Source organism: Papio anubis, chromosome 18 (assembly GCF_008728515.1).
Source record: "Papio anubis isolate 15944 chromosome 18, Panubis1.0, whole genome shotgun sequence".
NCBI classification, from domain to species: Eukaryota; Metazoa; Chordata; class Mammalia; order Primates; family Cercopithecidae; genus Papio; species Papio anubis.
In genome coordinates, this window is record NC_044993.1 from 22,952,096 (window position 1) to 22,969,742 (window position 17,647).

At 49.2% G+C, this 17,647-nt stretch overlaps 1 protein-coding gene across 1 annotated transcript in view; it reads right to left on the bottom strand.

Moving 5' to 3' along the window:
- Nucleotides 1–7,225: 7,225 nt before the first annotated feature.
- Nucleotides 7,226–17,647, bottom strand: part of CES2 (carboxylesterase 2) — a 16,563-nt gene continuing 6,141 nt past the window's right edge. The window contains 13 exon segments of the mRNA XM_031657975.1: nucleotides 7,226–7,596; nucleotides 7,744–7,825; nucleotides 8,566–8,832; nucleotides 9,122–9,173; nucleotides 9,175–9,212; nucleotides 9,492–9,556; nucleotides 9,676–9,841; nucleotides 10,117–10,241; nucleotides 10,325–10,409; nucleotides 10,649–10,778; nucleotides 10,987–11,115; nucleotides 12,251–12,318; nucleotides 12,321–12,375. Coding sequence (XP_031513835.1) covers nucleotides 7,226–7,596; nucleotides 7,744–7,825; nucleotides 8,566–8,832; nucleotides 9,122–9,173; nucleotides 9,175–9,212; nucleotides 9,492–9,556; nucleotides 9,676–9,841; nucleotides 10,117–10,241; nucleotides 10,325–10,409; nucleotides 10,649–10,778; nucleotides 10,987–11,115; nucleotides 12,251–12,318; nucleotides 12,321–12,375 — 1,633 coding nt within the window.

Here is a 17,647-nt window from a genome sequence, read left to right on the forward strand (position 1 = left end):
TGGGCCTCAGTGTCAGGAACATGGCTGGCTGGGAGTAGGCGGTGGGAGGATGGATAGATATGTGCTGGCCCAGTGAAGGACAGAGTGAGGGTTGTGCCTAAACACGATGCCAGATCCTCTTCTGGGGCTCCAGCTGGCACCCAGAGCTGAAGAGAAAGGCTTTAGGATGAAACTTCCCTTCTGCCAAAAATAACCAGTGCCAGCTGGGCATTGTGGCACAAGTCTATAGTCCCAGCTACTCAGGAGGCTGAGGCAGGAGGATTTCTTGAACCCAGGAGCTTGAGGCCAACTTGAGCAACATAGCAAGACTCTGTCTCAAAAACAAAACAAAACAAAACAAACAAACAAACAAAAAACATTGCAGCTTCCTGAATCATCCCGGCAGCCTGGGGTGGGCTTTGCTTTTCAGAGCTGCCTCCAGACCTTTGTCTTTCCCTTCTCCACCTTCCTCTTCTTGTTGCCATCACAGCCCTGCCACTCCCCAGCCACACACCCTCTTGATCATTTGCTGAAGATTTTAGCACCTGGCTCTAGCATGCTTTCCACCTTCAACACTCAAATCAAGGCACCTGGATCTCTTCTCTGCCTGCAATCTTACCTTCCATCTTCAGGTGTGGATGCTGTCAGGCGAGATCTCCATCTGCTCCCAAGGCCAAGTTTCCCAACTCCCTGCAGCTAGGTCTGCCCTCCCTCCTAGCATTGCGGATGGGCCTACCAGGGTCAGGACCAGGGTGAGACAGGTCAGCAAGACACCCAGGGCATAAAAGTTAAAGAGTCACTCACCCCCGGGGTCATACCAGTAGAGGGTCAGCACCTGAGAATGAGTGCCTTCTAAATTTTATACTTGCTTGTCTTGCTCTAGTCCCAGCTCTTGGACCTACCCATGGACATTAGACCTTGGTCCCCTCCCAGCTCCTCAGGGCTGTCTCTTCGGCAGCAGCATCCCTCCGATCAGCTGCAAACCCAGCTTCTGTGTAAATGCCACCATACAAAGCCTGCCTTGACCCACTTTGCCCTCTAGCTATTGCTCCATTCCTGTTTTTCTTTCCCTCCCTCCTTCCTTCCTTCCTTTCTCTCTCTTTCTTCTTCTTCTTTTTTTTTTTTTTTTGGAGACAGGGTCTCACAGATTCACGCCATTCTCCTGCCTCAGCCTCCCGAGTAGCTGGGACTACAGGCACCCGCCACCACGCCCGGCTAATTTTTTTTTTTGCATTTTTAGTAGCGACGGTGTTTCACCGTGGTCTCGATCTGCTGACCTCGTGATCTGCCTGCCTTGGCCTCCCAAATTGCTGTGATTACAGGCGTGAGCCACCGCACCCGGCCTATTTTTTATTTTTTAGCTAGGCTAGTGGTGCACGCCTTTAGTTGCAGCTACTCAGGAGGCTGAGGTGGGAGGATTGCCTGAGCCCAGGAAGTCAGGGCTGCAGTAAGCCATGATCGTGCCACTGCGCTCCAGCCTGGATAATAAAGGGAGACTGTCTCAAGAAAAAAAAAAAAGTGAAAGGAAAAGAAGAGTCATCTCAGGAGCACATTTATCTGTGTGTGAGGAAATGTTACATATATAGTAAATGTAGAGAGATGGAGACACACACAGAGAGAGAAAGAGTCAGAAGCGGAGACTAAAAGTCCACGGAACCAATTGCAATGAGATGCCACTACACACCCATTAAAAAAAATCAGGGTCAGGTGTGATGGCTCACACCTGTAATCCTAGCAATTTGGGAGGCCCAGGCAAGAGGATAGCTTGAGCCTAGGATTTTGAGATTAGCCTGGGCAAAATAATGAGATCCCGTCTCTACAGTTTTTTTATATTTATTTTATTTTTTTTATACGGAGTCTCGCTTGGTCGCCAGTCTGGAGTGCAGTGGCACAATCTCAGCTCACTGCGACCTCCAACTCCTGGGTTCAAGCAATTCTCCTCCCTCAGCCTCCCCAGTAGCTGGGACTACAGGTTCACACCACCACCCCCAGCTAATTTTTGTATTTTTAGTAGAGACGGGGTTTCACCATGTTGGCCACGACGGTCTCAATCTCCTGACCTCGTGATCTGCCTGCCTCAGCCTCCCAAAGTGCTGGGATTACAGGCATGAGCGACTGCGCCCCGCCACAGAATTTTTTAAAATGCCTGTATTGCTGGCTACTCAGGAGGCTGAAGTGGGAGGATTCCTTGAGCCCAGGAGTTCAAGGTTATAGCGAGCTATGATCATGCCACTGCACTCTAGCCTTCGTGACAGAGAGACACTGACTCTAAAAAAACAAAAACCAAAACCCGAAAAAATCAGATTTAAGGTCCATAAGACCAAGTGTTGGTGAGGATAGAAAACATCTGGAACCCTCACGGATGGCTGGTAGGGTTGCAAAAATGACATAGTCATTTTGGAAAACAGTTTGGCATTTTATTTTTTAAAAAATTCTGGCAGGGCACAGTGGCTCATGCCTGTAATCCCAGCACTTTGGGAGGCCAAGGTGGGCAGATCACTTGAGGTCAGGAGCTCAAGACAAGCCTGGCCAACATGGTGAAACCCCGTCTCTACTAAAAATACAAAAAATTAGCCGAGCGTGCTGACGGGCACCTATGATCCCAGCTACTCGGGAGGCTGAGGCAGGAGAATCACTTGAAACTGGGAGGTGGAGGTTGCAGGGAGCCAAGATTATGCCACTGCCCTCCAGCTTAGGTGACAGAGCAAGACTCCGTCACGAAAAAAAAAAAAATCTATTTATCGTGTAGTGTAGATATTTATTTATTTATTTAGAGAATCTTGCTCTGTCACTCAGGTTGGAGTGTAGTGGTGCAATCTCGGCTCATTGCAACCTCCACCTCCTAGGTTCAAGCAATTCCCGTGCCTTAGCCTCTCAAGAACCTGGGATTACAGGCATGTGCCACCATGCCCGGCTAATTTTTGAATTTTTAGTAGAGACGAGGTTTTACCATGTTGGCCAGGCTGGTCTTGAACTCCTGACTTCAGGTGATCCTCCCACCTCAGCCTCCCAAAGTGCTGGGATTACAGGCGTGAGCCACCAAGCCCAGTCTAGTATATATCTTGAAATAAGAGGCATTTTCTTTAAAAGTGAAACACACCCTTGCCATATGACCCAGAATGGCATTATATGGTGAGTGCCCACTCTCAGCTATCTACCCCAAAGAAATGAAAGGCTTGTCTGAAAATGTTCATGGCAGCTTTATAAAAATACTCCCAAAATGGAAGTCACTCAAATGTGCACCCACTGACGAATTAATACAATTGCGTATATTGGCGAGGCACAGTGGCTCACTTCTATAATCCCAGCACTTAGGGAGGCTGAGGTGGAAGGATTGTTTAAGCCCAGGAGTTCAAGACCAGCCTGAGCAACACAGCAAGACCCTATCTCTAAAGAAAAGGAAAGGGGGTATATTTATACATGGAATACCACTCTGCAATAAAAGAAAAGAACTAACTGGTTGAATTTCAAAAACACACTTGACAGAAGCCAATAGCAACTTATTTCATTTATATAATTAATACTATCATATTAATTTATCCTTTATATTCATTTATATTCTAGAAAACGCAAACTATAGCAACGGAATGCAATTTGGTGGTTGCTTAAGAGCATGGATCAGGACAATGATTGACTGCAAAAGGGCTTGAGGGAATTTTGGAGTGATAGAAACATTCTAAAACTCCACGTGGTGGTGTTTGCATGTCTTATACATTCACTCAAAGTAATCAAACTGTACACTAAAAATGGGTGAGTTTAGGCCGAGCACAGTGGTTCACATCTGCCTGTAATCCTACCAATTTGGGAGGCCTAGATGGAAAGATCACTTGATCCTAGGAGTTGGAGACCAGCTGGGTAATCTAGTAAGACTTCATCTCTACCAAAAATAAAAAATAAAAAAAATTTAAGTTATCCAGCCATGGTGGCGTGTGCCTGTGGTCCTGGCTACTTGGGAGGCTGAGGTGGGGGATGGCTTGAGCCCAGGAGGTGGATGCTGCAGTGAGCTGTGATTGTGCCACTGCATTCCAGCCAAGGTGACAGAATGAGATCTTGTCTTAAAAAAAAAAAAAAAAAAAAAGGGCGGGGGAAGGTAAATTTAATTGTAAATTGTTTAACTATAAAGCTGTTAAAAAGTAACTATTAAGTCTAAACAGTAATCCTGGGAACCGACTTTGGGAAAGTATATTGTACATCTGTAGAACTGAAAAACATACAGAGACATGCATGCAGCTGGTGCTCAATAAACGCTTTCAGAATGTAGTGGGAACATTATGCACCAAACAGTGTTCATTGAAAGGAAAGTCTCCTCCCTCTCGCAAGTCAGCCCAGGCTTAATATTATCCTTATCTACCACCTGGTGGCCAAAATGGGCAATGTGGCTGTTCTGGTCTTTCACTCCTAACTTCAAAAGGCTCTGTAGTTGGGCTTAAGGGTCGTGGGTGGAAAGAAGGGAGACTTTCCCCCTGGAAAACCTGTGCCCTGAGAGGCAAGTTGGTCAGAGGTAGGGGCATAAGGGGATCGTTAGGGTCTATGGGACAGGAATACAGCCTCTTAATGACAGAGAGAATATACTTTGGTGAAACCAAGAGGCTGCTTGAACACAGTTAGCCACCTTTGCACACTGAGATAAAATATGAGGTTTTTGCAGAGCGGGGCAGGAGAAAGGTTTAGGGACAACAATGAGGTAAGTAGGAAAATAATCATGTGGACACACACGGTGAGTTCGGGGATGCTCAGGGGGTTGAAAGGTTGGCAGGGGAACTCTGAAAGGTGAGAGGACATCTCCCTGGATAGAGAGGCCCCTGAGAGCCAGGGGACAGGAATCTCTTGGCAAGTGTGCTAATATCCTGCGAGTATGGGCCTTACACTGTCTGTAAACTACTGAGAAGAAGAGCAAACTTCAGGAGATGGGCCACTGAGGAAGCAGCTTGGCTTTCCTGGCCACTGTGCAGGCAGCCCAGGCTCAGGGGCCTATGGACAGGCCCAGTCTTGCTTCTTACAAAAGCGGGGTGAGTCACTTCTGCAGGACATCGATAGTTGGGTGGGTGGCTTGTTTTAATTTTTTTTTTTTTTTTGAGGTGGTGTCTTGCGCTGTTACCCAGGCTAGAGTGTAGTGCTGTGATCTCAGTGCACTGCAACCTCCGCCTCCCCGGATCAAGCCATTCTCCTGTCTCAGCCTCCTGAGTAGCTGGGATTATAGTCGCCTGCCACCATGCCTATCTAATTTTTGTATTTTTAGTGGAGATAGGGTTTCACCATGTTGGCCAGGCTGGTCTTGAACTCCTGACCTCAGGTCATCCCCCACCTTGGCCTCCCAAAAGTGCTGGGATTACAGATGTGAGCCACGACAGCCAGCCCGAGGTTGCCATCTATTAACCGGAGAACAAGTTCTTGCCAGACACTAAATCTGCTGGCACCTTGATCTTCGATGTCCAAACCTCCAGAACTGTAAGCAATACATTTCTTTTGTTATAAGGCACCCAGTTTATAATAGTAACCTGTAGTATTTTGTTTAAGTTTTATATCAGTAGAGGAAACTATTTTTTTGAGACAAGGTCTTGCTGTGTTGCCCAGGCTGGAGTGTAGTGGTACAATCACTACTCACTGTGGCCTGACCTCAGTGATTTGCCAGCCTCAGCCTCCTGAGTAACTGAGACTACAGGCGTGTGCCACCACATCCAAATAATTTTTGTATTTGTTTGTAGAGATGGCATTTCTCCATGCTGCCTAGGTTAGTCTCAAACTCCTGGGCTCAAGCTCAGGAGGCCCACCTCAGCCTCCGTTAGTGCTGGGATTACAAGCATGAGCCACCACACCCGGCCTAACCGGTAATATTTATTTATTTATTTATTTACTTATTTTTGAGGCAGGGTCTCTCTCTACCACCCAGACTGGACCGCAGTGGTGCAATCTCGGCTCACTGCAACCTCTGCCTCCTGGGTTCAAGTGATTCTTGTGTCTCAGCCTCCCGAGTAGCTGACATTCTAAGTGTGCACCACAAAGCCTGGCTAATTTTTGTATTTTTAGTAGACACAGGGTTTCACCATGTTGGCCAGGCTCGTCTCAAACTCCTGGCCTCAAGTGATCTGCCCACCTCGGCCTCCCAAAGTGCTGGGATTATAGGTGTGGGCCACTGCACCCAGCCTAACTGGTAGTATTTTTGCTATAGCAACTGAATGGACTAAGACACTAGGATTCCGGTATCCAGGTTTCCGTTTACTGGCCACTCACAGATATAGGATCACTTGGGGCTTGTGGAGAGGCAGATAGAAGCTTTTTTGGAATTTATTTTTATTTTTTCAGACCTCTCACGGATGAACAGACATAGGCTTCTCACGCTTAGGTGTGGGCAACATTCTTCAAACACCTCCCTCAAAGTGGGAAAGGCCTGGGGCTCAGAGGAGAGAAGAGAGAAGGCAGGGAGAAGGTGGAGGTGAGGGAGGGAGGATGGGGCCCAGCGCTCAGTGGGGTGTTGGGGAGGGTGGGTTTCCACTGGGGTTTGGCCATCCACAGCTCAGTGGTGGGATCTATCGAGTATGTCTAACAAGACAGGACCCATGGCAGGTTTGGTAACTAACATCATGCAGTAGCTTCTTTTGTCTCTTTTTCTTTGGAAGTGAGTCTGTCTTGTTACTTGGGGTGGAGTGCAGGTGGCACAATCTCAGCTCTGCAACCTCTGCCCTCCTAGGTTCAGTGATTCTCCTGCCTCCAGCTCCTGAGTAGCTGGGATTACAGGTGTGCACCACTGCGCCCGTCTAATTTTTGTATTTTTCGTAGAGGTGCGGTTTTACCATGTTGGCCAGGCTGATCTCAAACTCCTGTCCTCAGGTGATATTTCCTGTTCTCCAAAAGTGCTGGCACAGGATTGTAGGCATGAGCCACAGTGCCTGGCCTGTTATTCTCTTATTTTTATTTTTCTCATGTTTTTTTTTCTCCTTATATTTTGTTTTCTTTGTTTGTTAGAAATCTATTTTACTTGTCACTGACTTGAAGCTCAAAACTTTCCTAGTTAGTTTCTAATCGCTCCCTCTCTCTCTCTCTTTTTTGAGAAGGGGTCTCACTGTGTTGCCCTGGGTGGTCTCAAACTTCTGGCCTCAAGCCATCCTCCCATCTCGGCCTCCCCAATAGCTGGGATTACAGGTATGAGTCATCATGCCTGAGTAAGTTCTTAATAAATGCTTTCTGAATGCATGGACAGAAGAATGAATGAATGGCTAAGTGAATGAAGGAATCAACTTCTTTCTCCTCAGTGGGTGTGTGTGGTACAGCAGGCTGCTGCCTGTAAGCAGGCCACCCCCTGCAGGAACTGCAGCTCTGTGTGTTTCTCTTCAGGCTCTATCCGAGCTCTCTGGATCTTCTGGGGAACTGGCCGATGGGTCCAGAACTGGAACCTGTGGGCATGGAGCCCCGGCCTACCAGGCTGTGGGATTCGGCTGCAGGTGTGACCCAGCCTCCTCCTGGTCTGAACGGCTGACCCGGTGTGGCGAACCCTGCCGTTGGGGTTCCTGTAGACATGCCGTCCCAGCAGGGCGATACGAGGGTCATTCTGAGCCCCTGGAGCCCAGACCTGAGCACCCTGACTCTGGTCAGGCAAGGCAGCCAAGCAGGCCAGGTGGGCTTGGGGTAGAAGCGGGGAGGCTTCCAGAAACAGGAAACAAATTCCCTCCAGCTAGTGTCAGCTCCAGTGGGGGCGAGGCAGTCGGCTCTGATGTGTCCCTCTCTCTGAGAGGGAGACCCTGACGGTGGCACAGCACTGGTGCCCACCCTCCAGGTAGAGCGGAGAGATGGAGCGTGTCCACTGCCGGCCCCCCACCCTGTCCAAGGGGTCCCGCGGCTGGGGAAGGCGCTATCATGTGATTAGGGATGTGGGAGTGCTCATGAGGTCACCCCAGACTAGGGAGATTGCTGGATGGGCACAAGCCCCCCAACCCGGGGGAGGCTGAGGGCAGAGTGCCCCTCTCACCGTTTAGGAAGCAAGTTATTGTGCTTCATGTAGTCTTCCTGCTTAGCCGCTCCTCCTCCTCAGTGAATTTAACTGCAGAGAGGAAGGGGACATGTGTCTTAGTCAGGATGGCCCTCAGCATTCCAGGTGGAGCTTGTCCATGGCCCCCCAGCCCTTAGTCCCCACCAGTCCCATTCTCTACCTTTTCCACCTGCCCTCAGAAGCCAGTCCTCCCCTTTTCCAAACTTTCCCCTTAGCCCAGGCTCTGGCTGACTCCATCCTTCCTGGCCCTGAAGGCCCCTTCTCCCTTCTGTCACTGGCAGTCATTGAAGAAACAAACATGTCCTTGAAACATCTGCTCTGCACCAGGCAGACACCCAAGTGTGGGGAGGGACGGAGGGAGCACAGGCCACAGTCTGAAGAGTCATGAATTCTAATCCTGACACAGCCTTTGGAGCTGTAACATCTTGGACACCTAATCTCATCCTGTCTCTGAGCCTCAGTTTCCTTATCTGGGCAGTGAGGACAATTAATCACCCCTCAGGGACCCAGCCAGGGACCCAGCCCACCTCCCGGGAAAAGAATATAAGACCATATGTAGTTGCCCCCAGAAGAATTTCCGAAAACAAAAGGAATCTCATCACCATGGTCTGCCTTCCACGTCGGCGGCTAATATTCACCAGCCCAGCTAGAGGCTGATGCTGGAACTCATAGAAGTACACAGGGGCCCGGGAACCCGTTGGGTGGACAGCCCGTGACATAGTGGCCCCTCCCCTGAAGCCTTCTTGCCTCACCCATGGGGATAAGATACCCAGGTCCAATGCTGGCTGGAATCTGGACAGTGGGGTGTGGAGCCCCAGGCTGGGGCAGGAGCAGAGGAAGAGACGGGATAAATCATGGCCTTGGACTTCTTAGCTGTATCATCTTGGGCAAGTCACTGAAGGTCCCTACCTTCAATTTCCTCATCTGTGAAACGGGGAAATGTCTGTCTCTTGGACTAGCCATGAGGATTTACTGCAGTGATGGACTCAGAAGTACATGAGCCCAATAAACATGAGTGGGGACCCGGATAGCAGCAGGTCTCACCTGGGACCCACAGCCCTGAGCTGTACCCCTGCCAGTCAGGCCTGGGGCCAAATGCTCTCCAGCTGAAAATGTATGCTACTTGGAGTGGGGATCACAGGCACACATAGAATCTGCCATCTCCTGCAACTGGGCTTGGAGGCTCTGGGGCTCCCCATTGTCCCCAACCCTCCTCCATCAGCAGGTCACCAAATGTAGGCGGCAACATCTACCCCAGGTGGATCAGGAAGAGGCAGGTTAGGCTGGATGTCAGGGGCAGGGAGGAGGTGGCCTCGGGCTTGGGGAGACGGACCGTGAGATGGAACTGGAAGGGGGGGCAAAGGTGAGCTCAGAAGGCAGCCCCCACCCCCAAGCACACACACACTCGGGCTGCCCTAGCTCATGGGGAGTCCTCCATGAGCAGAAGGGTATCTGGGGGTTGAATTTCCTCTGCCTCAGGACAGGAGAGGAGCCCCTCTCCATTGGCGAGGGACCCCAGGAGCCTTACCATCAGCGTTAACATTTTCTGCAGAACAGCCTGGAAGGCCTCTCTGTCCATTTCCTTCTGAGTATCTGCATGATACCCATGACCACCAAGGTGTGGCCCAAGAGAGAGTCTGTAGTTGGGGATGGGATGAGCCTGGAACTGCAGAAGCCTAGAGCACTCCCACTGCCCGATAGAATTTAAGTACTTGAGGGCTTGGGTGGAGCCCTCACTTTGGGGATGATCCAGCCGAATTCATCACTGTTAACACCAATGATGCTGGGGACAGGTTGAAAGTCGGCAGAGGCCAGCAGCTCCTTGGGATGCCTGGGCAGGAAGACCCCATCCACCACTTCAGGGATCGTCTTGAAAGGCTGAGGGGAAATGCAAGGTCAGGGAACAAGGTCAGGTCCCAGACATCTTCCAATTCCTGAGTGCCGCTAAAACTTCGCCGATTCATCGGATGCTCATATCCACCCCAGGAGACCAATGTTTGGCTCAGCATGCACCGACATTCAGTCCCCACAGGGCTATGACACCCAGGCATGCAAATGAGATAATGTGCCCAGGGGATATGAGGGCCATGCAGGCCTGCCAGCCCCATGCCTATTGCACCCCTTCCTCTACACCCACATCTGTTTAGACCGACCTTGTTAATTGCAAGAATCTCCTCTTTACTCTTGCCCCGCAGGCAGTTCTCCAGGGCCTCAGAGTCAGCTTGGTCACAGGCTGACAGGTTGGCCACCACCTGCACAGGGACCAGGCAGGGGCTGGCTCATCCTTCAGGTAGAGGACAGGAGTTTTCCAAGGCCCTGGCAGGGGCAGGGGCACCCAATCTCACAGGGGTACTTCCTTACCTGAATTCTGCATTGACACTGTTTCCAGCTCAGAAGTAAAACACGATATAGAGGGGACATCCATCAGCGTGAATGTCTGGTTCTCCTACTCATGATGGGGATCAGGTGACGCTTTGCACAGAGAGGCAGGGCAAACTTGGCCTCTGCCGTATGCTCAGGGATGTGCATTCTGACCCTGGAGCCCCCCAGCAATTCCAAGGTAGGCGGCAGCTCCTGGTGCCTGCTCCTGAATGGCTCTTGTCATCCCTGGTTAACAGACCAGGGAAGCTCTGGGGGTATGAGGAGGTAAACAGGCCCTGAGCCTCTGTTCAAGGAGGCACTCACGATGGAATATTCAGAGCTGGCAATGGTGAGGCAGCAGGGGCCACCCTTGCCTCTGTAGTGGCCCCATGAAGGGATGGCAGGACACTTGAGGGACACAACAAGTGAACCTTTTTCGTTACCCACCGCCAGACTAAAATACAAAAATAAGGTGACCTGATTGGTTGCCTCCAGTGGCGGTATATTCCTGCTGGACCCAGCGTAGTCACGGCCAAAAATTGGTCCCAGGCCGCCCAGTTGCAGGTTCTCCTTTGTCTCCAGGCTGCTTTGAGAAGTAGCAGACGGTCCTGGGAGGCTGTCCTGGCCCATTTCAGCCTCCTTGCCCAGCCAGCTAGTCTCACCTGAAGAAGCCCAGAACACCCAGGCGGTACTGGATAGTGACCACCACCACGTCCTCAAAGGCGGCCAGCATGGAACCATCACACATGGAAGCCATGCCAATGCCGACACCACCGTGGATCACACCATCACTGGAAATCAAGGCATGCCACGTTATTATTGCTTCAATTTACGCCGGGGCCGCTACCTAGATATGCAGTGCTTTGCTCTAACCTACCCTCCCCATTAGAACTCCAGCACAAGTTCATTACATGGGCCAATTGTTAAGCATCCAAGATCTATCAGGAAGATAGCCCCTGTCAAACTGGTTTCATCGCTAAACTCACGAGAAAGTGGAAAAGAAAAGAGCATCTGAGCGGCTCCACATGAACGTAATAAAAATGTCCTTAGCCTGAACCACATAGTGAGACCCCCTTTCAACAGAAAATGTTTTAAAAATTAGCCAGGCATGGTGGCATAGGCCTGCAGTCCCAGCTACTCGGTAGGTTGAGGTGGGAGGATCACCCTGGAATTCGAGGTTATAGAGACCTATGTTCATGCCACTGCATTCTAGCCTGTGCAACAGAGCATGATACCATCTCTAACAAAAGTTTTTGGCCAGACAAGTGGCCACACCATAATCCCAGCACTTTGGAGGCAGGCAGGCAGGATCCTGAATCAGTAGATCAAAGACCTTTCCTAAGCTAACCTTACACGGTGAAACCCTGTCTCTAAAAAGCCAAAAAGTGGCCTTGGCAGTGACCAGCGCCTGGTCAGCTACCTCAGGCTGAAGGCAGGAGAATGGCATGAACCTTGAGGCGGAGCCCCACGAGTGAGCCCAGGTGCTGCCCTCCAGCCTGGGCAACAGAGTGAGACTCGTCTCAAAAAGACTTTTGTGTGTGCCCATTCTCACCAAGGCCCAGCAGATATCCATGGCTGGGATTCTTGCCCAGAAGATGCCTCAGGTGCAGCCAGCAGGCGCCAGAATTTGCAGTCTCCTGGGCATGAGTTGGCTGGGTGAGTCCTGGGTCCAGCCCAGAACCACAGCCTTTGACCTCTGGGAGCAGCCAGAACTCTGTGACCTCATACCCGGGGGTCAGCTGCCCAGCCTGGGTAGGAGAATTTCCCAGGCCCATCAGGAGGAGTGAGAAGCACTGGCACAGGAGTCCTCACTGACAGGGCCTGTGCTAATATTGTCCTTTCTACCTACTTGCAGAAGAACTGTCCTCCAACCCCCAGTGAACTGTGGTCAGTACCTACTGGCAGGATTCAGAGGCCTTCTGTGGCTGGCCAGAGCCCGGCGTGTAGATGCTGAGGTACAGGCAGTCCTCGGACATGGGAGCAGAAGGATGAGTCTCGCATTGACCAGCTCTGAACACTCTGAATCTGTTATGGTGAGGTCCTGAAGACACCTGGTAACCAAAACCAACAATCAGTGAGTCATGACACATCGCGGCCAAAACCAGACCACAAGTTTAAGATGTGCCCCCAACCACCTCAAGCTACCTCACATCACCCACCACACACATGATCCTCTCAAATCCCTTCCCACACAAGTTTCCCAGGCCTGACTTCTGGGAGAGGAAGCTGGGATGGAGCTTGGACTTCCAGGGAGGTCTCGGGCCGGACCTTGGGTATCATTCACTCCCACATTTTGAAGCCTTGACCATAAGGGGTTTCTCTGAGAACCATTGGCTGCATGTGTTGACATTCACCACTATCTCGCTGTACCCCCTTAGGCCTGGGATGGGGGACTAGCCCACACATGTGTGCTACATGAGTGAATGGATGTTAATTTCTCACTAGAAGGGCAGTGGGATGTCCCTCATCCCAAGTCCAAACTCTCAAAAACTCATCATTCCCAGCACCAGTTGGAAAAATGCCACGTCTTAGCTTCAATGTCCTGGTGGAATAATTTAGTATTGTATGAGTGCAAGTCCCCAAGGCCTACCCTACTGCTTCCTCTTCAATATGCAGCACTCCCTTTTCTAGAGTTAGGGAAATACTACAAAGTTCATAGGCCTACATGAAACTTTCCCAGAGACACCTGCCCTGGTGGCAGAAAGCTTAGCACTGCCAGAATCTGGGAGATCTGTCTCTGCCCACCCTTTAAGCGCACCAGGTGGCCTCCCAGTGCCAGCCCTTGACAGAGTCTGAGAGATTTAACATTGGCCTCTCTGAGCCTCAGCATACTCATTAAGGAAAAATGCAGGGGGATCACCCAAAACTCAGAAGGAAAACCCAGCTGGGGGTTTGAGTGATGCATGATTCTATTCATGACTCAAGCACCCCATCCCTGCCCCAGGGCATTGAGTTCCTGGACCCCTGGGAGGAGAGAGCTTATGGCGGATGGGTGGTTCCATCTCTCTGCTCCGAGATTCCAGGGGAAACAGGGGTTTGAAATGCATGGACACTGAAATTTGAGCTTGTGAGAATTCCCAGGAAAGTATGGACCCAGTATCGGCAGCCTTCAGCATGGACAAGAACTTCCCCAGCACCTGGCCGTGTGTGTGTCGGATGGGACCTTGAGAATCCCTGGCCCCCAGCAGGGGACAGACTATCTGGGTTGGGTTTGACCAATCAAGCTGCCACCCTCCCATACTGTGGTGTGCTGCCTCCCAACCTTACCTCAGCTCAGCTCGAGATCTAGTCTCAAAGCAGCACAGGCTTTGCAGGCTTCCTGCCTGCTGTGTCCACTTCCCCTCCTGCCTCCTGGGCCTGTCTCCATCCCACAAGGCTGAGGCTCATGAGAGACCTGGCACCATCATTTGACCCTAAGACACTCAAAAGCAAAGTCATACCACTTGTTAGGACTAAGTGTCCACTTTCAACTACTATGTGCAGAGTCTTGTGACAGTGGAATGATGGTGAATTGAGCAGGCATGTTTCCCTGTCTCAGTCATCAGCCTTCTTCCAAGAGTGACAAAATGACATATAAAAGCATCCCAAAACCATGAGTGATGTTGGTGAAAAGAGCTACAAAGAGAGAAGTGTGGCTGTGGCTGGGACATAAAAAGCACAGGAGAGGCTGACAGGGGACTCTAGTGGGACTCTATCTCTGCAAAAAAATGAAGAAAATAAATTAGCTGTGTGTGGTGGCACATGCCTGTAGTCCCAGCTACTTGGCAGGCTGAGGTGGGAGGATTTCTTAAGCTTGGGAGGTTGAGGCTACAGTGAGCCATGATCACATCACTGCACTCCATCCTGGGTGACAGAGTGAGAACCTGTCTCAAAACAAAAACAAAAACAAACAAACAAACAAAAAACAGCCTATCTGCTGTGGGGATCACGGAGGGAGGAAGTGACTGAAAATCACCTAACAGAGAATGTCAGTCCTCTTAATAGATAAAGAATTTCTACAAACAAAGAATATGCCAGCCACGCAAAAACAAAGTAGTATAAGAATATGTTTAGAATAAGCAATACAAATCAGTCTCTCTCAAATAAAGAGAGCGTTACCTCATTCATAGTAAGAGAAATGCACATTGAATTCTCACTGTGATGTCAACCACTCATTTTGTGGTATCACAAAAAGCAAGACAATCAGACGTTACATATTTTGTATCAGAAGTACACAGCACCACATGTGAAGTAGTCCTCCAAACAACAAAACAAAATAAAACCTAAAACCCAAATCTTATGCCTCTAGAATATAAATACAAGTTTACACGGTGGACAAGGGACAGAAGAACAGTTACAAGACACCACTGGGATGCAATCAGCAAAACCTAAATGGTGGGATCCTCTCCAGAACAAATAAACTGGTTTCTTCAACATGCAACAAAATTTAGAAAGAACATAAAAGAGAGGCAGAGGGTAAATCTGAAGACTGAAAGAGCTTCAAGAAACACATAAAAATGACATATGATAATAAGTGTTGGTAAGGATGTGGAAAACTTGGAACTTTCATACATTGCCGGTAGGAAGGTAAAATCGTGTAGCTGCTTTGGAAAACAGTCTGGCAGTTTTTCAGGGGATTAAACATGGAGTTGCCATGTAATCCAAAAATTCCACTCTTAAGTATAAAGCCAAGAGAATTGGCCAGGCATGGAGGCTCATGCCTATAATCCCAGCACTTTGGGAGGTCGAGGTGGGTGGATCACCTGAGGTCAGGAGTTCGAAACCAGCCTGGTCAACATGGTGAAATCCTGTCTCTATTAAAAATACAAAAATTAGTCAGGTGTTGTGGCATGTGCCTGTAATTCCAGCTACTTCGGAAGGTGAGGCATGAGGATCCCTTTAAGCTGGGAGGTGGAGTTTGCAGTGAGCCTGGGCAACAGAGTGAGACTCCATCTCAAAAAACAAGAAAGAAAGAAAGGAAAAAGAAAGAAAGAAAGAGAGAGAGAGAGAAAGAAAGAAAGAAAGAAAGAAAGAAAGAAAGAAAGAAAGAAAGAAAGAAAGATAGATAGATCATCTATCAATTTGCAAAATATGTACTTTATTTGAATCCTGATTTTTTAAATTATAAATATGAAGGAACGTTTGACTATATATTTGATTAAATTGAGAACATATTATGTTGTGGAAACACACACATACATACATATGTTTCTTTTCTTTTAATAGGACATAATGACAAATTTACAGATGATATGATGTCTGGGATTTGCTTCAAATAATGGTGCAAGGGAGAGGTGGCCTTCCAGTAAACACCGGTTATATTCAACCTGAGAAAGCTGATTTAAAACAGAAACAAAAACAAGATTTTTATCATTGCTGAAGCTGGACAATGGGTATGTTGGATTTGTTATACTACTCTTTCTACCTCAGACTTGGCTCATCCCTTTGTGCTGTGCAGCCCTCGAGTAGCCTTGACCCTCTCTGTGCCTCATGGAGGTTCACCTGCTGCAGTTATTCCCACCAGCTCCCACCTGCCTGGCACCTTCCCTTTTGGAATCTCAGGTTCTGCTTCTGTAGGATTTGAGAAATCTGAGCCCATTTCCATAATAAAAAGTCAAAACACAGGCCAGGCGTGGTGGCTGATGTCTGTAATCCCAGCACTTTTGGAGGCTGAGGCGGGTGGATCACTTGAGGTTAGGAGTTCAAGACCAACTTGGCCAACATGGTGAAACCCCATCTCTACCAAAAGATAAAAAAATTAGCTGGGTGTGGTGGCGCATTCCTGCAGACCCAGCTATTTGGGAGGCTGAGGCATGAGAATCGCTTGGACCTGGGAAGCAGAGGTTGCAGTAATTTGAGATGGCACCACTGCACTCAAGCCTGAGCAACAGAGTCAGACCCTGTCTCAAGAAAAAAAAAAAAAGTCAAAAAACAAAACAGCTTTAGGGAGCTAATGCCACCCTACACCTGTCAGTTTAACATGGATCAATATGTTTGATGCCACCTGGTGTGGGTGAGGCCGGGCTCAGTAGACATTTACAGGCACCAGACAGGACATTTTAACAATGTCTCCAAGTGAAAAGGCCCACTCCTCTCCCCAGTAACACGCTCCTGCACACAATTCCTTGCTGGAGGGGATGTCTATCCAGGTAATTCCCTGTGGCCACTGATGCCTGATGGTTGTTACAGCAAAGGACATCACCTGCTGAAATGTCCCTGGTTAGAGACCTGTTACATCAACTCATGTAATAAAGAGATTCATTACTTGCTTCATCCTTGAGAAGCCCTTCCATTAATCAGTATGAAGAAGCTCTACCATGTAGGGGTGTGTGGAGGCCACCCCTTGTGTTTGAAAGTGGAAAAGCCTGGCCCCAAAAATGGGTGAATTTATGACTGTTGAGATTAAAATCAAGGACAAGTGCACACATCTGTTCTTGTGTAAACTTCTGGGCACTGTGTGTGGTGCCATGGGGACTTTGATGGCCCCTGAGAAGAAGCCAAGACTGGTTGGGACCAAAGAGGATGGCACATATCACCTGTACCCTATGCCTTGTCAATAATTTTTCCTGAATGTGGTTCCAACCCAAAATTTCCTCTGTGTGTGTGTGTGTGTGTGTGTGTGCATATATATATATATATATTTTTTTTCCAGACGTGGTCTCCATGTGTTGCCCAGGCTGGAGTGTAGTGGTGCAATTACAGCTCACAGCAGCCTCCACCTCCTGGGCTTGAGATCCTCCCACCTCAGCCTCCTGAGTAGCTGGGAGTACAGGTGTGTGCCACTATGCCTCTTTTTTTTTTTTTTTTTTTTTTTTTTTTGGTAGAGACAAGTCTTGTAGCCCAAGCTGGTCTCTAACTCTTAGCCTTAAGTGATCCTCCCATCTCTGCCTCTCAAAGTGTGGGATAACAGGTGTGAGCCACTGTGCTTGGCCAAAAATATTTTAAAAGGTAGCCATCTGTGAGGCCGGGCAAATCTTCCTGCTGGGCTCTTGGTGAATTCTAGAATGTGGTCAAGGGCAGGCACGGGAGGAAGCCCTGCAGGAGTGCACCATGGGGCAGAGGGAGTATGGACTCCACCTGGGCAGATTAAATTAGGAAAGGGTTGGGAGAGACAGTCATATTATAGACTTAGGAGAGTTTCAGGTAACAGGACCAAAGGCGGAAACAATCCTGGAGCTTCTGATAAGGGCCGGGAGAAGCCTGGCGGGCACACAGAGCCGTCACCTTTGCCCTGGAAACCAAGTTGTACCTTTGCCCAGGATGAAGTAAATAGCGTGAGGGACACCACAGCTCTTTGGCTCTTTTCTCTTGAAAAAGATATTTGCTTTTTCACCCAGGCTGGAG